The 22,567-nt window shown below is 43.6% G+C and overlaps 1 protein-coding gene across 5 annotated transcripts in view; it reads right to left on the reverse strand.

Annotated features, from left to right (window-relative positions):
- LOC112255190 (zinc finger E-box-binding homeobox 2) overlaps window positions 1–22,567 on the reverse strand; it is a 74,661-nt gene that overhangs the window by 44,877 nt on the left and 7,217 nt on the right. For 2 of the 5 annotated variants that reach the window (XM_042324103.1, XM_042324100.1), the window contains exon 3: window positions 7,312–7,317. The exons of the other annotated variants lie outside the window; for them this stretch is intronic. In XM_042324103.1, coding sequence (XP_042180037.1) covers window positions 7,312–7,317 — 6 coding nt within the window. The remainder of the gene's footprint in view (window positions 1–7,311; window positions 7,318–22,567) is intronic. 5 annotated transcript variants of the gene reach the window in all.

A 22,567-nucleotide genomic window follows, 5' to 3' on the forward strand; every position in this document is an offset into this window, starting at 1 on the left:
TTCTCTTCCTTGGTTGAGGTGCTCCTCCTTTCCCTGGTTTCCTACCGTACCAAACACTGTCTGTGAAGCCCTGTGTCTCGTATACCTGACAACCCTCTTATGCCATTACAGGAAGATGGAAACAATTGCAACGTCATCATTATCGTCATTAATTATATTGACATTTCGCAAGACAATATTTGTCCTGCCATTTGAAGTATGTGTCTACATTGGTACTGAATTATGTCGCGCCTCTCACAAATCAGGTCTTGGGCCGGCTCAGTCATTTTCTCATTGGCAAACGGTTGGAGGAGTGCAGCATTTCAGCTAAAACAATCTAAACCTCTTCTACTCTACTGTCAAGAGGCAGGGGGCACTTTGTGAATAGACACATGCTTCAAAAGAACTGCCAAATAATTGTCTGTTTTTATTAATAAGTCCCAAATATTGCTGTTGGACAAGGCCAGTAGAAGTGCCTTGGTCTGCACTTCTTCTTCGTCTGTCCTCCTCCAACAACTTGTCTGTTATTGTAACACAACGCAGGTGCAGGATTTAACAACACACACTTGGTCGTCTTGACGAGGGCCATAAACTGTGCTTGTCTATCAGCAGAGCTGTGCTTGTCTATTGGAGACAAGCATCCAGCCGTGCTTGAATATCTGTTACGGGTTTCTGGGCTTGGGCCTACGCCATCCAGGTGGATCACATTTAACAGCTAACTTCCACCAATTCCCCATAAAGGAATGAAGAGATAGCCCTCTCTTTGTCCATGGAATCCCATAGAACTATAGTACCATTCCATAGAGCTCCGCGAGCCTGAAAACAGATGATCATGTCGGGCGTAAGACAGATGCTGCATATGACATACCAAGGAAGCTTTATAGGAACCCTAATAGTACAGAGTAAAATGACAAGTTTGAAAACGGAGGCTTGATTCATACACTTTGTTTAAGAGTCTCTGTTCCATTTGTTGATGCTAATCTTTGCAGTACTTTTTTTATTTATTTTTAACAAGCTGTTCATATTGATCACTGCAGAGCGAGGATAGGAGGGAGGTGGTTCAATCACAATAACAGCATACCATTATGAAGACGCGACAAAGAACCGTGGCTGTGTGCAGCATCTCTCGCTCATATACCGTAAAGCCATGGTGTTTAGAATGTTATCAAGTAGATACGGACTGAAATTGATTCGGGTAATGAATGCCTGCACCTTGAAATATAATAGCCACTTATAGTAATTACCTTCGCAATTATCAAGGTCACCTAACAAAACGATGGCCGACATTTTGAGGACCCTAGCTGACGCACGTTTACTGTGACACGGTGTCATCCTCGTATCTTTTATATATTTAATGTGATATGTGGGATTTTTGAATTTCTTTTTTACAAATACATTGGTTTGTTTTCTAGTGTATGACAGAACTATGGGTTGTATATGCTGTACCAATTCAATAAAATTCATCTTAATTGTTTTAAATTGGGGAAATCATTGAACTATGAGAGAAACGCATAAAACTATTTATTTTCTCTTTTTGTATTTAAAAAAAAAAACTGTCCTTCACTCTTGTTTCCTTCACCCACGCCCTTGATGCATGTCAACGTGTCAGCCAAATTGGGATGACAACAAGTGAACTGTCACTCAGAGCACTTCAGCTTGCCCACTCCCAGATATCGAAACCTATTTGTATCAAGTCAAACATATTCATATAAAATTGTGTACACGCTTGAAGAACACTGCCCCGTTTTAGAATACAGAAAGAAAGGGGGGGAAAAAGTCACACAGCTGAGTCTGACGTCTCTTTTATGACACGTTCAAGCTCGGAATTCAGTATTCAGCGCTAGGGCAACACTCCGCACTCCGGATTCAAAATGTCAATATGAAACATAAACCAGCCTTTACTAACAAGCAACTTTTTTCAGACTAGAATTAACATGCTTATTAGGAAAACCACACAGCTAGCCAAGTGAGCTAGCCAATGGTTTTCCCAATGCAGTGCTAGAGTAGAATATTACTCCCGCTATCTTTTAAAGGATCATTTGACCATCAAACAATGTTGGAGTGGGTTTCCTTTCACACACAAAGCCCAGTAATAAACGCTTGGCCTTTGTCTCACATACGCTCGGCTAGAAAGATGACCTCAGCTTCAAAACAATAAAGGCCCTGTAATGCACTCTCCAGAGCCCTATTGCACTAACTTTGTTTCACTTCAATACAATTTCTGAGAAATGTAAAAAAAAAAGGAAATACGTTGGACCTTAACAAGTCCTGCTCTATCACAAAGTGTGTCAAATCTGACATCAGGGCATACCAGTCAGAGAGGCTACAACAAACTGGGACTATAATAGGAGTGTAATGAGTTTCAGTGTGTGTGTGTGTGTGTGTGTGTGTGTGTGTGTGTGTGTGTGTGTGTGTGTGTGTGTGTGTGTTGAGAGAGAGAGAGAGAGAGATCAACATAGAGAGCGGGAGAGCGTGACTGTGCATTCGGTGTGTGGCGGTATAGTGGTATTGGGGGGGTGAAGCGGGGGCACCCTGAACAGCTAAGAGGATCAAATATCTAAGCAAAACAAAGGCTGTGTCACAGGGGCGTTCAAGTCACAAGCTCTCTCACTCCTACAACAACAGACCCCCCAAATGTCTAGTCCCGTTGCCCCGACAGCGCCGGTCACAAAGAGACCCCAGATATTACAGAGAACAAAACAGCGGACAGATGTAGGTATTGTTATGCAGAGTATCTTCCTCTTCCCCCAGGGCTGACCGTTTCCACTAAACGTCAACAGTGAAAAACTCTGATCTCTGCAATCCTTACCACTAAAAAGAACAACAAAATACCTAGCGCTTCCATTTTGACTTGGGCCTGTTTAGCAGTCTACACTCTAGATCAAGCCGACCCACTTTCTATTTCTGCACTTGCTAAACACCCCCCCCTCCACGCCCATCCTCTCTCTTCATGGTCATCTCGTAGGATCTGACCCATGCCTGAAGTGACCTGAGATGAAGCTGTGTATTATTACAGCTGGGAGCCCAGCGAGACTCAGTGATAGGATGAGCCCTGATTGATTAAGACCAGATGGGCGTCGTCCACCGTCCACACATGGCAAACAATAGACATGGAAAGGCTGTGTCTACATTCCCGGAGTAACACTCACATTGGATGGTGTGATTTGATCGCGCTCCTTTATAGTAGTCAGAGCTGGGCAAACGTTGTCTCCCATATTATCTTACTCCCTAAAACCGTTGATCCATCTTTGACAATAAGGGAATATTACTTACAGTCTATCTTGGGAGAGATATTTTTTTTTAAAGCTTACAAATATTGTCCAAGCAAAAGGTTTGCTTTAAACCTGAAGTCCCTTATGGCCTTAGACCGTAGATAGGTTCACACCTGCTAGGGTTCAACCTGACCTGACTGTTGTGGGTCTGTAAGTAAAGCTCTCTTAAATTAGACATGACTCTATCTAATTGTTGAATGTCATGCGGTCCAAGCCACAGTGTAAATCCTACCCCAGTCTAGACAGAATTCTTGACAGTCCTACACTAATGTCTGTCGCAGTCAGATGGGGAAAATGCAGAATGGCAAGGTAATTTGACGCAAGGCACTTCTCCCAGCGAGTAATATAATGTGGCAGCAGAAGCAGCTTTTTAAAGGAATCAATTAAGTTTTAAAAAGGTGTTCCCTGGCTGGCCAGGGTGAGGAGGGTTATTATTCTGGAGGATTGAAGGGGGTGGGTGGGGGCTGGCGGGTGGTTGGGTGGATTCTCTGGAGGCAGAGCAGACCTCTGTCTTTCAGTGGCAGTGGTCTCCCAGCCCTCATCCTCCTCCTCACACAGCATGGTTTATTTCCTGCTCACGCTGTGGCCTTAAACTGCTACCTTCTCGTTATAAATCTTCTCAGGTTTCACCTCCAAGTGTCTGTGCTCCTGATCTCTGACTGGCGTTCCTAGCAGCTATGTATGACTCCGCGCCTGGAGGGCACTGATGAACTGCCCCCTTCTGCCCTTGCTCTGTCACACCCAGTTTAAGATGAGCTATCAATTTTCAAAGAGCTGCTGCGATTGGTTCGGAGGGGGGCTTTGGGATTGGGGCGCAGCGGTAGAGGGGGTAACAGGGAAAATCTGGACTTCTGGCTTCTGACTCTAGGGAGAGTAAAAGGGATAAAGTGGATTCGTAACAGTTGGGTTCTGTTGGACTTTTTATAAAGCCCTCCGTCTTCGTTACATATAAGGTAAAACTAACCACTGTTCGATTTCAATTGGTTACAGCATGTAGCCTTCCCCATCAAAGAGGTGGACAGGAAAAAGGTGCTGCTACACCTAACATAGGCTATAACTGTTGTCTTCGGGCTTGGTTCTTACAAACACCTTAGCAAGCAATCCCGTGGTCTTAAAGTTTTCCCTGTTTGATGTACTCATAAACAGGAGTCTTTTTTTTTCAAAGATAGTCTACTGCTTCAGTGAGCGTAGACAATGTGTGTTGTACTCAGCAAAATAGCCATTGCTTCTTAAGCCTCAACCCCCTGTCTGCCCCCCCCTCCCCAGTGCTTGCTAGGCTACATGGATACACATCAACCAAAAGGGGAACAGGCTAAACACATAACTCTTATTTATGCCGTTCAATTCAGCCTCAGCAATTCCGCAATTCATTTTCATGATCAATTACAAAACCTGAAGGCATCTGTAAAGCATTCTGTGTGACAGCACACACACACACACACACACACACACACACACACACACATACAGACTAGCTGTTCATAGTGTTTGCATAGTGTTCCTGCAGGAATACACTCAACTGCCTAATTTTCTTTTATGACATTTGTTTTGTGTTTTCCCCAGAGAGTTTGAGAGACACCTAGATGTTTGGTAATTACTGCAGGATTTCTGTTTGTTTGAGACTGGTGAGTTTTGAGAGAAACCTAGATGTTTGGAAAAGAAGAGAACATGTGAGGGAGCCAGGTACCGAGCTCCTAAGACTTGACCTTCTACATTAATAACATACTTTTAATGTAAATAAATATATATATATATATATATATATATATATAGATATATTGGCTAATGTCAGCATTATTCAGTGCTTTATTTGAGATATTCAAACAAGCGAAACTCCCCTGCTTATTGTTTCTCAACATTACTTCTCACAACATGTTAGATTTGATAAATCATTTCTTGGTTCTCTGTGGAATATTCTGCAGTCAGAAAAGCGGGTCTGAACAGTTTCTTTCTCACGGACAGGGAAATTAATTTCAATATATTTATCTTCATGAATACATTTTTGTAGTGGAAAAAAATAATACAAAAATCACAAAAGTGTGTTGGGGGATGAATAACCCAGATGCATGATGGTAGTTGGAAGCGCCACAAAACATTAGAAAGGGAAATTGCACACAGCAGGAAGAGAAATCGTTGTGTTACCCCAGGTGAAAAATATTGTTGCTTTGCTTAAAAGTGCATGCAAGGCAAAGGCAAGCTACATTATTAGAATGTTTAAATATTAATTATTCTGCTGGGTAGTAAAGATGATCGAGTCACAGTGTCAACGACTTTATTTTCCTTCCAGAAGCCAGAGGAACTCCTTTCTGCGAAATGTGATCCTGTATCGTTTCGCCATCTTGCCAAACAAACCCATGTTTTTACTGTTCTGCGGTTTGACTGTTTTTACAGATTTTGAGTCATTTTTAGGACTAATGGTACTTGCTTTAATTTCCTTCATTTTTTATGCATCTATAAACGTCTCAATGCTTTTAGCAGGACTACCGCATAATGTGTACAGGAGAACGTGTGCAATCTTATATTTGGCACAACGGCTATAGAACTTCTTTCAGGTTTTTCGGGACAAATGACTTTATACAGAATCTGGACATCTTCATTTAAAAGAATTTGGAAGGCAAATTAGAATTGATCTTAGTTGTCAATACCGACAGGTACCAGTCAATACCTAAGTCATATACATTCATATTTCCTTACAACGTAGTTTTGAAATGACTTTAAGAGTCATTCATGGTGAATCGTGTCACTCCTTAGTCCTTTTCTAAGGATGTTAGTGTGAAAGGCTTCCTGCTATCTTTCGCCAGAAAGGCAATACAAATACACTCAGATACATAGGGCTTGCCCAACAAAGCCCAGTATTATTTCTGAAGATCTTTCCTGGCTTCTCAGGTAAATCAGAGAAAGCTGCTAGTTTCCCTGCTGTATGTCAGAGAGAGATCCAAAGCCGCTGGCTTAAAGATAGGTATTAAGGCTGTAAGATCTAAAACACTTTGGGAGCCTTCAGAGTGAAATGGATAAAGATACAGAGGGCTGAGGGGCAGAGACTTGAGGGAGAGAAAGAGATGGGGTTGAATAGAGAGAGAGAGAGGTGGGGTGGGGTGGGGTGGGGGGAGTGGTGGAGGGCAGCTAGAGAAAGAGAGAGAGAAGAGGCCCCGGCTTCAGCTCTCTGAGACTCCTCGCTCCTTGCTGTCACTCATGGCTGCCCTGCCAGTATTCCCCACCTGAGACGGATTGCGATGCATGTTCGAGTCACTCATGCACAAGAAGCAATACACAAGTTCGGTGTAAAGCCACTTTAAAAGCTCATCAGGCGCATACTTTGCTTGTAGGAAATACCTTATTCATGACGGAGGGAGCCGTAGCCTAGGTAATTACTTGAATCAAGGTGGCCTCGGAAATGTTTAAATCTACAAGGACGTGCAGGAGCATGAATAATGCAAAATAATTTGCATCTAAAATTTTTTAAGTGTGCTTTATTCAAAAACTAAAATGCGGCTTCGATTAAAGTTTGATGAGTGGAAGCTGAGAGCTCTGTGCATGCTGAGAAAAGCTCCTTATTGGTAGAAATTATTTAGAATGGTGATAAAGGGGCAGGGAGAGGAGAAGAGGAAATGGGGAAGAGAATAACGCCAGAAGAAGACACTGCCAATAAATAATCACTAAGGTAGATGAGCATTAGTGCGTCAGCGAGGGTGTACTGTATAGAGAGAGAGGGATATTGCAATACGCTGCCTTGTAAGAAAAGTTTTTCAGACAAGGTGTTTGTAACCACACACAGTGCAGACAGTACAACCACACAAAGGAGAACACAGTACGTAGCTGTGTATTACTCTTCCACATAGCAATGCATTTTTCTTAAAGAGGGCATTTGTTTTCTATGTCATATTCAAATATCTAGGGGAGCATATTTTCCATAAAATCGTGTTACTAAAAAAATAAAAAAATAAAATAAAAATCATGCACACTTTCATTGCATGAAAGGAAGTTCACAAAAGTTGACAGTTTGACTTGTGTTTGTTTCACAAAGTACAGTTACAACATCAACCACTTGACAGCGCTTTACCTGCTTCTTGACGAACGCACCCCACAGCAAGTTGGACAGCACCGAGAAGAAAAGAAGAGAGAAAACATGGACTCGTTTAGTGTCATAGGTCATGTTATTGAGACCAAAAAATAATGAACACTTTCCTTTGGAAATAAGGAAACAAACAATGCGACACACAACATTGTACTGACTAACTGCGATACAGAAAGGCACACGACAAGAGAGAGTCATTGCAGGTTATGTGGTAAGGTCATGATAGGTGATGATGCCATACAGGTCTAAACAGACATTGTGCATTTGGCTAATTCCTTACCATGACCTCTTAGCTTCATCAAATGAGCATGGCACTTGGAAGAGCAAGTGTGAGTTATTATTTTGATATTATTCCTTCATAGTAAGTGTGAGTAATTGTTTTGTCATAGACACTATTTGATGCAATATAGTCATTTGTTGTCCTATAGATTGATTTCATGGGTAAATGCAGGAAATACCATCTTTTCATAACTCCTTCTGGGCCACAGCACGTATATATACTGTAAGTAACATGTTAATTATTGCTGTCTGGTACTCCTGTTTAATTTGCATTTAACCTAGATTTAGTGTCAAACAGGAGTCCCTGTTTACAGCCTAGTGTTCACATTTCACAGTCTCTCGTTTCATCCAAACATCCTCAGTCTGGCTTGGCAGTCACTATTGAATCTACTGAGGCTGAACAAGGAGACCAGGGCCTTATTTCTGATGATCCTTACACGAAACGGCATCGTAAAAGAAACAGCCACGAACCGAGGCAATATTCTCCCCCCCCATCCATCCACACGCCCACCCAACCAACACACACACACAAATCAGCACACACACCCCTCCTTTTGTTAAAACAAACCATATATCACCAACTTTTTTTCCCCCCTCCCCGCCTGCATTGCATTAGCCAGCCAGGCTAAAGAAGGGGGACTATTTTTAACGTGGGCAGTCCAGAAACAAAGGCCTCTCCTGAGGCAGACCCCCCCCCCCTGCCTAGTGGGTCACCTATAGCTCTCTGCGACACTGCTTCTTTTCCCACGCTAACCTCGGGGGGCTCATTTGCATCGCGCTGGCTGTTGGGGCGATTATGTTCAGGTGAGCTGGTCTGTATGGGGCTGGGGCCATAAGATATGACAGGCACAGGGGCTTGGGGGGCTGGAGGCCTGCCGCCTACCCCCTGATCCTGTCCTTAATTGCGACTGACTGGCACCAGACACAATCACCCTCTTGATTCAGCAAATTGTCCTCAGAGTAGCTTGTGGTGACCCCGACCTGCGCAAATCATCTCACAGCAGCTGGCCGAGGTAAACAAGGAGCAATCTCAATTCACCCAGGACAAAAGAGAGTGCTCGTATATGATCTTTTTTTTCTCTCTATTCTATCAGTACAGGTCCTCCTTTATACAAGGACAGCATCAAAGGATCACAGCTCAGTGAATCCAACTGGATTTGTCATATTGCAATATAGGTAGTGATGTTGATGCCTATACAAATACACAAATACCCTCATTAGTTGAAAACCAAACCAATCTAATACAACTACTATTTGAGATGTTACATACTAGACAAGGGGAAAGGTCCTAAAGTAGCCCGTGTGTGTGTGTGTGTGTGTGTGTGTACAGTGTACGTGTATTTCTCGAATATAATTGTCAGCATCTGGGCCTGTCCCTCCCAGTCTCACAGAGTGCCAACAACGTCAGACAGGACAGGGTTCTGTGTTCACAGAGGAGTGTAATTATCATGTTTCCGAAAGGGAGGATGGAGGATGTAATCTCAGGCCTCTGATTAAAGGGGAAAGAATAGAAGGGAGCAAGTGAAGGCTCTCTTACAAGTGTGTTTACAGGGAGACACACCTTCCACAACCACAACACTTCCACTGACCACTGACCAAGGAGATTACGCTTACCAAGACGGAAGGTTAGTTAGCATTTAGCCAGAGGCGGAAGTTCGGACTCACACTGTGAATAAACATGGCATCCAACTGATAATAGATTCCAAATACAAGGTACTACAATGGGGCACTTCGATGGGATCCTTTTGAATATGCTGCTGGGGTATCTTTTGCATTGGCAATGCTAAATCTATGATGCCCGTGGTAGTTACCTTGTATTATCAGGAGAACATGGGATGTAAAAGGGAGTGCAGCTTTGCTTCCAACGAGATGGGGAGAGAAGAAGAAAAAAAACCTGGATAACTGTCAACATTTGCCCCTGCAAGGTTTTCAATCTGTCAGTGTGTCAAGCTACCTTCATTTCCCTCTCCTCCCAGAGAACTGACCATTTGATCCCGCCCAGAGAAACCGCTCCAACACATTTCAGATGCAACATCTCCTGTGACAGAATTCTTATTTTTTTTTCTTTTTAAGACACCCTTTATTCACTCAGTCCAAGAAAAAGAAAAAAAAGATCAGCATGAAGAAATCGAGCGCACCGCATTTGTCCCCAGAACATCGGCCTCTCAGTCGTGCCGTTTTATCAACGGCACTTTTGGAACTAAGTTGAATTTCAAGACGTTACACCATCCCTACCCACTTTCGAACAACTGCTATTCTCAATCCCCCCCCCCACGAGTATATCATTTTCTACCGTTTTGTCAGTTTCGTGTCCTTTTCTATAGATTAAACTGCGATTGTGATCTGTTTTCAGTCTTCCAGAGAGGTTGGCATTGTGGGGAAAGTGATGTTTATCTCCGGAAGACGTGCGAACACAGAGCACGACCAACAATGAGGTGGGAAATACAAAAAAGGCAAAGTGTAAGAAATGACAGATAACATCCCATGAGTTGTTGGGGGACGTTCCTCTTCCTCACTTTCTTTTTTTATGAACAGCTTTTCTTGTTTCACTTTGCTTCCGCTTCTATGGTGACATGAATGCGGCTTGTCTCTGATTGGATGAAGAGAGTAAACAACGACAAAAGCAGCCCATTTAACCCGTGTGCATTACCACGGCTACATCACATGATAACTCGACAGACAGAAGGTTGACTGGATGAAAGCTGAAACTTCAGAGCCAAATCATCCATTTTAGTAGCATGGATGTTCATATAGCACTAATAAAGATCCGTAATGATGAAACCGAAGAGAACATTTCTTGGAGGCCTCATTTGGTAAATAAATGAGCTGAAAGAACTGTGCAAAAGTTTTTTTTTAATTTAAAAAAAGGTCTTTCAAGCTCTTCTAAACACGCTTGGGCTGAGTTACGCATCACCGAGGCTATAATCTTCACTCAATCTCAGAAAATTACCCCCATCCTCCTTCTTCCTCCTCCTCCCACCCCCAAAAAAACCTTATCAGCAGATACTCCCCTTCACTTTATTTCATTTATGAATTACAAGAAAGATGCTATTATATATTATTAATTTTGGTGCTGTTCTTTGGCTCTGGCTTCGTTCGGCGGTGAGCTGCGGATGTCGGCGCGGTGTAATTATGTTCTAGCCGGGCAGCCATCCGTTTCCTTTCAAAAATTTACAGGATTCTTAATCACGTTGCTCATTTGGGTGCACAGTAGCGAGGATGGCGCAACACAAACAGGGCACGTCTGTTTACACAGAAACACCTGCTTAGCATTGATAGCAGATGTCAGTCAGTGAACAGAACAAAAAAAGAGGAAAATGGAATTAAAAAGGCAAGCATCACCAACTTCTTATTATTTACTTTACTGCGAAAATGAACTACTATAATGGTGGATAGAGAGGAGGGAGGAGAGAGCGGAGAGAGAGAGAGGAGGGAGAGAGAGGAGAGAGAGGAGGGAGAGAGAGGGGAGAGAGAGGAGAGAGAGAGAGGGTAGGCAGAGGTTGAGAGAGGAGAGAGAGAAGAGAGAGAGGAGGGAGAGGTTGGGAGAGGAGAGAGAGAGGAGAGAGAGGGGAAGGAGAGGAGAGAGAGGAGAGAGAGAGGAGAGAGAGAGGGGAAGGAGAGGAGAGAGAGGAGAGAGCATATTACAAATGCCAAGAAAACTAGGACTTATAATTATGCCCAGTTTTTTTTCTCTCATTTATTTATCTTTTTCCTCTGGTTTTCTCCCACCTGCATGGAATGAGAGCAGGCAAGCCAGCATATTAGGCATGATGAGATTTGGAACCCGTTTTTCTCCTCTCTTTTCCGGTTAAGAAAACATCTATGGCCTTATATTTCTCTCCGTTTGCATCAGTCTTTATTGCATTATTCATTAGCATTTTAGCGGGTTGGGTAATTAAATCTCTCCTCGCTGGGATGCTGTTTGTTCATTTGTATTTATATTAAATGTGAATATTTTTGTGATGAAAATGCAGAATGCTGTCAATCGACTTTCCTCACCTTATAAATGGATGACTATGGGCGAGCAAGCTTTGAAAATACTTTATTGTTCTTGCCGGTCTCACTAAATGTCTTCTTCTTAAGAATAATATTCACAAGTCAACTACCGCATTGACAAACATATTTCACTGGATGAATGTGCTCAGCCAGGGATATTGGATCCCATGGTGATCTGGCTTCCCCCCCACACCCTATAGTAAAATATCAACAACAAAATGGCCACTGAGGACCTTTGTGACACACTGAGAGACACAGAGACAAAGATACAAATAGCGGAGACACTGTGCCTTTAAAGCCCATCTGGCCTGGAGACGTAATAAAATTGACGTATTGATTCCTTTGAATTTACGAATGCCTGTTTCATAAACTCCATTTCCAAAGCCTAGCCCTCTTTAGAGCGCTGTCATTTTCCCCCCCAAATGGATCAATTATGTGCCCACGTAATCCCGTTACCTGTGAAATCCACGCATACTTCCCCCATTTGCGGCGGTTCCCAGGCGGACAGACTCACATTAAGCGCACATAAACAAACTCGAGGTTTTCCCTGACATTAGGGATTGTTTTCTCACTGTATATTACGCACCGAAGACGAGTTACTCCCTTAGGGTTTAGGAGAATATCAGAAAGAAGCTCTCTCCATCTTCTCTTCACATATGAGTAAGGGAGGCATACCTGCCTTTTAACATCCTAGTCAACACCCCCTCCTCGCTTACCCTGCCTTGCTGCCCGCCTAGGAAAAACTGAATTCAATACTAATGTCTCATCTTTATCTGCTCACAAGTTCAATGCTAATCTATGACACAGCAAATAATACGTCCAATAAACTGATAGGGATTTTTTTTGTTTGTTGCTCAATCACACCATACAATTCCCTCAATATGTGCCCCTATACCCTCTAAACATTTAACATCCATCTGGTTGTCGATACTGTGTTCCTTTGCGTCCATTTTCACACCCGCTGTGTCTCAGGCACCTTCCACGAGGAGTGGTGATAGCTCATACGGTATCTCCAGAAACGCTATCTCCAGAAATACACCATGTTTGTGGGTTTCTACCTTCTCTGTATCACACCGAGAAAAAAAAAAAAAAAGGTGAGAAACATCCAAGGTTTTACAATGTTGTACCTACATCACCCGGTGTGTAGACATATGTGGAATGTACTGTACCAAGGCAAGGTAGCTAGGCATAATATGAAAGGCTAGGCCCACTCCCTCCCACCCTCATCTCCACCCACAACAAATCTGTTTTGCTATCTTACATTCTTGAAGTCCCCCCCCAAAAAAAAGATACAGAGAAAAACAAAATCTGTCCTGGATCTTATTTGCCACACTCCAGCGGCAACAAGCGGCTCAGTTACACTACACTTGCACTGAACAATCTGTCTGGTGAGGGTTCACAAAACTATGAAATACCTTGTCAGATACTGCCTGACCTGTTCAGCAGAGTGACTCTGAAAATAATCAAATACAAAAATAATAATAAAGGGATATTCTGCGAAGAAGAGAGGCGAGGAGGACGGAAGGAGGGAGAGGAGGGAGGTGGTGCAGCGTTTATGAAAGGGGGGCACTTTCTGCCTTTCTACTCGGGGAAAGCTCGCTGCTCTCTCCTCACAATCAGCCATGCACACCCCCCAGCCATTGTGCGCAAGGGGCTTTAAAGATAAATGTCTGCATGTTAACCACATTTGACATGCTGTACAGTAGAAGCCACCTTGGGTCTCAGGATGCAGCCAAACAACAACAACAATACAACATGCAATCCCAGCAAGGATGTCAAACATGAGGAAAAGCACAACAATTTGTCACATATCTGTAGAAGTTGTGGCTCGCTCGCTGAGTGCACCAGAGGATGGAGAAAAAAGGGAGGGAGGGTGTGTGTGTGTGTGTGTGTGTGTGTGTGTGTGTGTGTGTGTGTGTGTGTGTGTGTGTGTGTGTGTGTGTGTGTGTGTGTGTGTGTGTGTGTGTGTGTGTGTGTGTGTGTGTGTGTGTGTGTGTGTGTGTGTGTGTGCGCGCGTGTGTGTGTGAGCGAGTGAGCGAGTGAGTGAGTGAGTGAGTGAGTGAGTGAGTGAGTGAGTGAGTGAGTGAGTGAGTGAGTGAGTGAGTGAGTGAGTGAGTGAGTGAGTGAGTGAGTGAGTGTGCGGTGAGGCCTAGAGATTGATGTGCATGGGTATCAAAAGGCACACACCTGAGTAAATGTTGCCACTATCCCAGACTGACAAACTTGTGTAATATCACAAAACCTCTTTGATAAAACACCACAATCAAAAAAAGTGATATTGTGAGGAACATCATGTAACATTTGATATCCCTCTCATGCCAGTGCTGACGTCACAAGGTCAGTCAAGTGACGAACACGTAGTTCATTAACAGACAACATATGCAGAAGTACAGGCCATCAGTAGCTAGCCTGTAGTCTGCTCCTTCCATGGATTTCTCTAGAAATCGGACTGAGGTCGTAACTGAGGCCAAGAACCTGACCATAGAGTTCTGGAACCAAATCGAGTGGTTCTGGAACCTGACCGTAGAGTTCTGGAACCAAAACAAGTGGTTCTGGAACCTGACCAAAGAGCTCCATCCCAATGTGTGGTGCTGCTAAGAAACTGTGGGATGGAACCAGACAATGGAGAGAACCCATTGTTTTTACAACTGGACAAGTCTTCCATTATCCTAATGCCACACACATGACCTTATTCCATGGGCCCGGCTTTCTGATGGATTTATCAGGGGGGGAAACACCTAAAAGACCTTTCAAATGCCACATGTTCCTATCTCTGGTGTTTATTTTATCAGTAGCAGCCGAGAGGAATTGCTAAAATGATGCTAACGAAGACTGAATTCCAAATAGGTTCAGTGTTTTGCAAACAGCTTCAGCTGCATGCTGGGAACAGGGAAGAGCAGACAGGAGGAGGATGGCAATCTCAGTTTACACAGTCTCCGCAGTGCTGCTCCTTTTATAAATTACCTCATCAGTGACTGAAATTAACACCGATTCTTGCAGGCAATTTCTCAATTTCCAATGCTAATTACGTTTTTTCTCTTTACTTTTAAATTCTGTACCACCTGTTTAGGGGGGGAAGACATCTTAGGCAACGCAGCCGCATTTAATCACAATTTTAATTAACCACGGTGTAGATGTGAAAAAGAAGCAATTATAATGCAGATGAATGATGATTTTCCCACATTAAATTGTTTTGTTTCTTCGTTGTGTTGATTGCATAAATACAGGCAGGGAACCATTTTTATCTACTGTAATTTTGTAATTGTTTTGCAACAAAAAAAAAATATTTGGACAGAGAGACTAAGTTCATCTGTTTACAGATTGCTTAATTTTTGTTTAACCCTGTAATTACTCCGTATTTGGGGTAAAACTTCATTTTGACAAGCAGAAGCTAGGCAGCCCTGCTACTGATGTGCTTACACTGTATCAAGCCCAACACCTAATGTCTGTACACATTGTGACATCTCTGTCACACTCTTCCTCTCCATAAAAAAAAGCAAGAAAACTTAACAACATCTTTACCTCCATCGACCTTTTCCAACTATTTAACTAAAGGAAAGTCATTCTCCCCCCTCCCTCCCCTTTTACCATTGAGCAGACAGTTGCAAATGAAAGCACAGATGGGTACTACAAGAATGGACCCATAATCTTTACTGGCTCATGAAAATATCATTGGGTTTGAAGAAGACTGGTGTCTTAGAGGACTTTTACAGGCTGTTCTCAGGAACTTGCGTTTATATTAATGGCACAAGCACTGCCGCGATAAAGAATAAAAGTCATCAACATAGTCAACATAGCACGTTCCCCTAAAATGGTATTGTTTCTTCCGCTAAAAGCCTTTGTTGGCTAACAAGTTCAACTGATACAGAGATGCACCTATTCACCTCCGTGTTTGGCACAGAGGTGAATTAGACAGACCGGAGTCAGAGTCACTGTCGTGGCTTGAAATGGTGGAACCAACCGACCCATTAGAGACCAGAGGACTGTTTGGAATTACTGTCCACATTTGATGGGGAGAGGAGATATCTGGCATGGCTGATGGCTTGGGGCCTACAGGCCTTTCACCCTGACCTGGCTAGCGTGGTCTGCTACCGGACATCTTGTCCCCCCCTTCCCCTGTCTACCTTCCCCCAGCTAGCTGCCTGCCTCCCCCTCCCCTTCACTAATCTCACTGCAAGCAGCTTTCAGTTTGAGCAGAGACCATAAAGAGGAGGAGAGAAGGGAGGGGAGGCATCAGAGTCCTGCAGCCACAGGCAGTGCCGTGAAGCTTCTCTATGAACAAAACTTCAGTGGGAAATAGGGAGGGGCTCAAGTACAGTATGTGTATGCGACTATAATATGTTGCTTTTGTATGGGTTTTGAAAACTGGTTCACGAGAGAGTTTGAGCACAGTGCGTAATTCCCAAAAAAACACAACAACAAAATCCGTAATACCGGTCATGAAAATAACCCATACATACTACGCAGTAAACACAGAACCTCTGAGCATACATCAACACTAAAAAAGAGAATATTTATGAGTCTCTGCTCTTCCGACATTCCAAGAGTACCTCAAGAGATTCACAGCAAAACTTGTTATATATATATATATAATCATATCTTTGGAGAAAAGAGGCAACCCCATTCTGAATATTAGTGGTGATGGCTAGGAGTAAACAGAGCATAAAATCCTGAGGAACTGTGACAAGGCCCATATGCACGCAGACAATACCAGGCCGGCATCTCCATGCCTTTGTTCCCAGCTTAACAAAACTCTGCCGTCACACCACTTTGACTCAATGCTGCCTGTCGAACGGCCATCAACCCGTCAGGCCCTGGCTGTCACATGCAAAGCTCACAGAGAGAGAGAGAGGGGGAGTGAGAGACAGAGACAGGGGAGAGATGGAGGTAGAGAGCAAGAAGGAGAGATTGAAAAAAAAAAAAGACGTGCGAAAGTGTCATACTTCTCCGAGGCTCTAAGGCTGTTAAAGGGGCGAACACATTTTAAGCATGTGTGCGTGCGGAGGAAAGATTAAAGAAAAGAGAGCAAAGATGAATACAAGAAACAATGATAGTCACCTAGATCTCTGACTTCCCCTTTAATAAGAATATATGTTAAGAGGATTTCAACTCTGCTCCTCAGGGGATTTGAAACATTTTACAGCGGAATTCTCGTCCTGCTTTGTGACGTCGCAGAGACAGAATTGGAGCAGCGAAGAATCACTAAAAGTTTCATCAAACAAATCCTTATCTCGATTTCTCTAAGGGCTATAGTGGAGAGTAATTCAAGAAGATAACGGTGCTGCTCATCTGTGTCCTGCTACAACCCAAGGTGCGACAATTGCATTTGTTCTCTCTCACTGTGTGTGTGTGTGTGTGTGTGTGTGTGTGTGTGTGTGTGTGTGTGTGTGTGTGTGTGTGTGTGTGTGTGTGTGTGTGTGTGTGTGTGTGTGTGTGTGTGTGTGTGTGTGTGTGTGTGCGTGCGTTTGTGCGTGTTGTGTGTGTGTGTGTGTGCGTGCGTGCGTTTTGTGTGTGTGTGTGTGTGTGTGTGTGTGCATGTTGTGTACAACTTTTTCTGAAAGCCTGACGTTTAATATCCACCACTGCACTCACTCACTGAGTGGTTTTGATCCTCAGCAATATCATCCATTGCACTAAACCAATTTTTCTAAGTCACTATTCCAGCTAAACAACAAATGCTTGTCTTCATATCCATCCCCCCAAAACCCAATAAAAGACAACACTAAAGTTGGCCATTACTACAGAGATTCGGAAGCAGAGGCGAAAAATGGGAAGAAAAAAGTCGAGAAAAAAGGCCTACTCATCCCTTCATCCTCCTAACTTTGCGCCCATTACCCCTGTGGTCTAGCTCGCTCAGGGCCCTTTTCTCTCGCTTCTCTCCTCCACCCTGGCCAAGCCAGGGAGAGATTTGTCTCACCCTCCCGCCCTGCCACTGTCAGTTCCCTGTCTCTTTCCCCAGTCCCTACCCTGGCTGTCAGGTTCTGGCCTGCCAATTTCAACTTGAAGCTTGACTGAGCTGATTTGATGCAAATACCTCAGGGGAGAATCCTGAAACTGATGAACAGTTATGTCAAGTCGATTTTGCACCGTTGGGAAAAGGTAACCTCTGCGTCGGAGAGGAAGAAAAAAACACAACAAGGTTAAAGAGAGAGGGAGGCTTTTGGTGCACATGTAATAGCGCCCGGCTCTGCGTACCCCCCGCGGCCCGTGTCCCCTTGCTGCCTCTTACCGCTCCTCAGAAATGGTAACTGTCAGTAGAAGTACTAATTGCAGATGTGCCAAGCTGCCATTATAATAAAATCAGAGGCCGTGTGGACATTAAAAATGGCTGCCTCATTTGAGAGACTGCTGAAAAGGTAGGCATAACTGAATATTTCATAACTTTAATTACTAAGGAATATTCCTTTCCGGCAGTATGGACCGAGTGTTGCTGTAACTAATTATGAAAAGTAATAACATTAGAGATCCTGTGATAGCCAGTTTACAAGGTAGCCTACTTGGCATGTTGAGCCACTATAATATCCCAGACCCATTCAATACTAGAATACATACAGGGAAATTATCTCTCTCTCTCTCTCTGCCTCTCTACGTTTCTCACAGTCTCTCTCCCTCTACCTCACCACCTCTACTACATGTCCCTGCCATTTGAATGAAAACAGACAGCATATATTGAGAGACTTTCTCCTCCTACACATTTTCTTAACAAAGCACTGATGCAACCAGGTACCTGGACCGTGAAGTGCCATTTGATTAATCCTTTAATTCACAAGACTAAGTACCTGTGTGGCTCTAACCTAACATTCGCGCTGCCCAGCCATATATTTACACAACTTCATCATCCTGACTCCCTGTGATGTCAGTGGCTCAGTTCGATACGACTCTGCCTGAACATTATTCAACTATGCTGCCGCCAACGGTGCATCCCTGGCGTAACGTACGACCACTGATATGGCCGTGGAGAGAAGGAAAGCACAAGGTCTGCTTTGATGGGCATGCTAATTCTAATACCCCTAAGTAGTAAGAATAACAAAGTGATGGAGAATTTATCTCAGGAATGTTGGAACAAGACGCTGGAGTGATAAGAGTGAATCTTCCTTTGGGTAGGAAAGCAGGGAGTAGCCAGTAATTACTGACGGCTGGGGTCGAGCCTGGACTTACAGAGGGTAAACAGTCAGTGATAGTGCAGGTAGAGGCTAGGGTAGTCTAGGCACCGAGTCAGCCCAGGCCTTTTGTTTTAGCCGCAACTAGTCCCAAACCCTGCCCCAATCCTAACCTTAGCCCTCCACCCCTACCCCATTCCCAGAAACATACCCTAGCCCTCAACCCCAGCCCTTTTCCCCTGACCCTGCCTCCACCCCATGGCCCTGGTCCTGTGTGTCAGAAAGGCTGAGGACAGACCTGTCGGTGTGATTATCCTCCAGCTACCTGAGGAGGTGTTTGTTTGACATTGGTGTTTGACAGCGGCGGGGCGCAGGCCGTTCAGTGGGGGCTCCATCGCCAGTCAGAACCTATTAACACGAGAATTCACCTCGGAGTTTTTACAAGGCCAGACTGGTTCACACACTATCTTTACACGTGTCCTTACTACCGATGACATTTAAAGGGGGGAGGTGTGTGTTTTTTCTCTCTCCTTGGCTCACTTTTACCAAAGGTTAAATGTATGTTTGAATAACAAGGGGAAACGTAATTTCATACAATTTCCTCTATTGCTGCAACGTTCGGTTAAGAGCTCAGTTGATCAAGCGATAAGATGAAAGCGTATAAAGTGACAAAAATGTAGCGCTACAAATGACTGAATCTGCCCAGCAATCAACTGCAATTACAAAGAAATAACAGTGGCACAGTTACCTTCCATAATATTCAACACGGACCCAGTACGTCCTTAATCAAGACAGACACAACCGTCTCCATTTCCAACCGGGCAAAGGTAGGAAAGGAGAAAATCTCTCTAGGTGACTTGGCTTCTACATGATTCAAACAAATGGAAGGAAATGAGCTGGAATGAGGCAACATGTTCTATTAGGTCTTAGTAAGGGGAATAGCATAACAGTGTAAAATGCATTGAGTCATATGTGGGGAAAAAGTCCTACATTTCCAAATGTCATGATACCTTAATCTGACAATCTCTTATTGATTGTCCCATGTGTCCATGACCTTGCCAGGAGTGCTCTTCCACACGACAGTCAAACATACATCAAAGAGTGTGTGTGTGTGTGTGTGTGTGTGTGTGTGTGTGTGTGTGTGTGTGTGTGTGTGTGTGTGTGTGTGTGTGTGTGTGTGTGTGTGTGTGTGTGTGTGTGTGTGTGTGTGTGTGCGTGCCTTGTGTCTGGTCAGATTTAGTGAAAAAACTAAATCCACCGACTTCAGAGGACGAAACAGGAAACTGAGGGACCACTTTCGGGCACTGTTTTCCCGTAAAGGTGACAGCTTTGAACATGCAGTTAACGAACAGCGGACAGAGAAACACAGCGCCATTCACACAATACCAACCAGATCAAAAGGCATCTGATGAGATAAAGCGCCTCTTATTTTCCTCACAACTAGTGTTGCTACCTTCCTTTTTTAGCTTTTTAGTAGACCCTCTCCCCATCCCCGACAGCAGTATGGAGTGATATACTCTTAGCCATTATCATTAGCACACCGATATTTCTACAGGCCATAATACAGTCATTATTGAACTTGCGGAATACATGCTGTTTAGGCTATGGGGGACGTGTCATGCATGTGGGCACTATACTTACTCACTCGTGAGGGAAATCCAGATGTATATTGTAAGAGGACAATCAGCAGAAATGGGAGATTTCCATTGAATTTGTCCCTGTTCTGAAGCCCAGACGGTGTATTGCTAGAACTGTCGAGTTGCTGTGTATTACGCTGACTGCAAGTCACATGCAACACATCATAATGAAATATACGATTATGCGCACAAAACGCGGTGCCTTTGAACTTCTAATTTGTTTTCGTTAAGAAATGGAAATGTTCATTCGCACTTGCTATGCAACCTGTCGCAAGTCACACCAAGTGTACCTTGCAAATAGGAGAGTTGACACGTGGAACATTTTGAAAATCACACGCAAGCCATTGTAAACAACTAGATGTGTGCAAACAGCGGGATAAGAACCGAATGGATGGGCCGAAAAAAAAGACTTTGCATTTTCACTTGAGAAAATGTCAAATGAGGCATGATATTTTTCAAAAATGTATTTTTCTCACCCAATGCATAAAACATTGTGGGCTTAGGATAAGGAAGTACACACATAAATGTACAATCCAAAATGCATGCAATTATTTGCCAGTCCACTGAAGTTTCAATTTCAGTGTTTGCCTTGTGTCTGTATCACACACACAGGGGAAAAAAAGGAAAAGAACCAAGGAACGAATGAAAGAAGAGAAAGACAGTCGACTGAATATGCTCCAGCTTCAGTGGTGTGTGAGTTCACATCACCTTACAGGGGAGTGGATATGAACTGTCAAGTCACAAGAGGACGGTGACAGAGACGGGGCTTAGAGGACGAGTCACGGCGGAGCGGCGCCGCAAACACCTTTAATTCTGTCACTTCTCCTCCATCATTCAATCTTTCACACTCGCGAGTCGCTAAGGTCCTCACACACACACACACACACACACACAACCTGAACTACGGACAACACACACACAGCCAAATACAGCACGATATGATCCAGCGCAGGACGAAGAATTAGAGGTGGATAAAGTGAACCGGGTCTCAAAACAAGTCAAACTTAAGACTTGATCCTCATCAAAACATGATCAAATGTCTATTCGCCTTAAGCAGTATGAATATTGAGTCATCAAATCAACATATTAAGCCAAGGGGCTTGAGGACTGCCTTCTCATTGGTTATGATTCATGCATTTTTCTTATTCACCGATGACGCAAGAAACTCACCACTACGTGGTCCTCGACAGTGACATAAGTAAGCAGCACAGAAGACTGCCAGCAGAACAGCAACTAGAGCTGAAGCTATTGCAGAGGGAAGGAATTTCAGCTATAATGATGGGTTGGGTATTCGTTAAAGCCAAGCGAGTCCCCTATCCAAGATCTCGCAGCTTTTCCACACACACAAAAAAACAAAAACAAAGCAGAACATGGAACAGGCTGTCCTGACTCTTTACTTTAGACAAGGTACACAAGAAGAAGGCACTGGAAAGGGAGAGAGGGAAAGTTGTCAACAGAGATGAGAAAATGTTCTATTGCATGCGAAGAGCAGAAACCTGAACTGTCCAAGTAAAGAGTGAGTGTGTGACCACAAAGAGTTAACTACTTCCCCTGGTATCGAAGCATGGGTTAATATCACGCTTGCCTAGTAAAGAATTATCCCTGCACCTCTCGGAACAAAAGACTCCTTTTGCAAACAGACTCCTACTTTCCCCCAGTGTCCAAAGGTGTTTGCTGAAGTAAATCTGTCTAAATCCCGGTCAGCTTGGGAAGGGGGGGGGAGGTGTACTAATAACCCCCTTTTTTTTTCTTAACAAAAAGTTCTGGTTGGAAAAGAAAAAAGAAAGAATCTGGAATTCATATCACATGATGCATTTAAAGTTGTAGGCTGAAGCATCCCCCCTTTCAAAGCTTGGCAACGGATTTGCATACATGATTCTTTAGTCTGATTGAGAGAGAGGAGAGAGGAGAAATAGATCTCACTAGACAATAAAGATATCTTGCCAACCAACTTAAGAGAAGTGGAAGCATGCGGTTAAACTTTGGTCCACATTTCTAGGGGGGGGCAAATCTAATCTTAAAGTAGAGAGAGTACTGAGCTATAAAGTAAAGAGAAACAAAAATGGCAACACTGTTTGAACTGGGTTTTATTTTCATCACATAACACAACGACTAAACTTTTCTCAGTAAACCCAGCATAGTGTATCAACTAACATGATACTTTGAAAGATCACACTGCATCAACTCCAGAAATAGGCTCTCCTATTGACCTCTGACACACCTGCTCTT

Source organism: Oncorhynchus tshawytscha, linkage group LG07, assembly GCF_018296145.1.
Source record: "Oncorhynchus tshawytscha isolate Ot180627B linkage group LG07, Otsh_v2.0, whole genome shotgun sequence".
Taxonomy (NCBI): Eukaryota; Metazoa; Chordata; class Actinopteri; order Salmoniformes; family Salmonidae; genus Oncorhynchus; species Oncorhynchus tshawytscha.